This window comes from Aplysia californica, unplaced genomic scaffold (assembly GCF_000002075.1).
Source record: "Aplysia californica isolate F4 #8 unplaced genomic scaffold, AplCal3.0 scaffold00292, whole genome shotgun sequence".
NCBI classification, from domain to species: domain Eukaryota; kingdom Metazoa; phylum Mollusca; class Gastropoda; order Aplysiida; family Aplysiidae; genus Aplysia; species Aplysia californica.
The window spans coordinates 778,026-779,851 of record NW_004797562.1 but is presented as its reverse complement, the minus strand read 5'-3'; the positions used below and the strand labels follow the sequence as shown (position 1 = coordinate 779,851).

The 1,826-nt window shown below is 42.3% G+C and overlaps 1 protein-coding gene across 1 annotated transcript in view; it reads right to left on the bottom strand.

The window, feature by feature from the left end:
- LOC101855877 overlaps positions 1–1,826 on the bottom strand; it is a gene marked incomplete at its 5' end in the record, with an annotated part of 20,546 nt that overhangs the window by 3,781 nt on the left and 14,939 nt on the right. The window contains 1 exon segment of the mRNA XM_035970599.1: positions 1,236–1,445. Coding sequence (XP_035826492.1) covers positions 1,236–1,445 — 210 coding nt within the window.

Here is a 1,826-nt window from a genome sequence, read left to right as displayed (position 1 = left end):
GAGAGAGAGAGAGAGAGAGAGAGAGAGAGAAAGGCAAAGAGAGAGTGAGTGTGATTGATGACCAAACCTTGTCAGTGTCTGATCGATCAGTAAAAACCAGACTTGTAATGGAAACAGTACAATTTTTTTTTACTTATCATACTACGTACAAGAGAAAAGCGAACATTTCTTGAGCTCAAATTCTCGCAGCAGATGAGGACCAAGCTCTTTTATGCGCACTTTCTCTTCTAACTGTAGCCTGCTGAATGGCACAAGAAGGCACAAGAAGCAAAGCGTTAACGTGATTCATCTAGATTTCTAGAGAAAGTCAGTTAGAATCTGCAGGATATCCCGTAATCTAGATCTATCGATATTTACAACTGTTTCTGGATGAAACCGCATAAACGCTGCAATAAAATGAAACAATACTAGATCTAACAACTCACTGTGCTCACAATCTGAGAAGATTTTAAGATTTCTAATTACTTCGTGCAGCACCAACAACCAAACGCAATTTGGAAATTTACCTTAACAGGACTTGCTACACAATAGAGGGCGACAACAGTTTCGATACTCATTCTTCATTGAGTTACCGTAGACTCTACTAGTCTACTAGTGTAGTAGATAGGCTAGCGGTAACTTGGATCAAATTTTTAGCTTGCACCAAATTGGTGCTGCGATCAGGAGTTTCACGCACCTTTCTTCTTTTGCGAGTGCAAAGATTTTGCTTGCTCCCAGCAGACACTACCGCAAGCGGTGCGACGAGCATAAACCCTCCTCGCTGTCTGTCTCTTCACTGGCGCGCGCGCAGCCAGTGGGTGACGGGTCGCAAGGATGTAGTGTAAGTACTACTAGTACTAGTATGTAAATCTAGAGCATTGACTGGTTTAAAACAATTAGAAAATGGGGGAGGTGAAGGTCAGGGTTAGGTGGAGCGCTTCCACCAATTGCACAAATGGCGCCCCGCCACTGGCGCCAACCATGTTTTGTGTTTTTAATTTTAAAGTTAACTATTATTGGAAAAGAAACAGGAGAAATGCTGTTTGCCCTTAACGTTCTGCTTTAGTGATCTCTCCCCACCCCCGTCCACACGTGGAGTCACAATGTTAAAAGTTTGTCTTGAGGAAAACAGCACAAATGTATAATAGACAGACAGATAGACAGACAGATAAATAGATATAGACAGATAGATAGATAGATAGATAGATAGATAGATAGATAGATAGATAGATAGATAGATACTAAATGTCCCTGACCTGAGAAGTGAACACCAAGCCGTAGTTGACCCCCAGGCTCTTCCGGCCGAAACATTTGGCAGTGGCTGTCGGGAAGAGGACGTAACTTCCGGAGAAGGAGCCGAAGAGCAAGCAGACGTAAATGAAAAACAGCGGTTTCCCGCCGTATGACGTCACGCTCATTGTCAGCATGAGCGAGCAGAAGGCGGCAGACATGCACAGCAACGCCACCTAATGAAAGAGTTTAGGTTGTGAAAGTTTCGCGCCACTTGCAACACAATAAAAATTAGGTCATGTCAGTAGTAGTGAAGGTTAGAAGTGTTACTTGATTGTACAAAACGCAAAAAAGAAGGAGGAGAGATAAGGACGATAGATGTTTGATAGGAAAGAAAGAGTAAATAACACCAGAGCCCTCGCCAACAACCCATGGTGATAGGTACAATGATGGTGTCATATTGTTTTAAGGCCGTTTTCAACATAATCAGGTTATAATTATAAGAAGTTGGAGACAGACGGACAAAGCGAGAGATAGATAGATACATGTAGATAGATAGATAGATAGAGAGAGATATAGATAGATAGATAGAGAGAGAGAGAGAGAGAGAGAGAGAG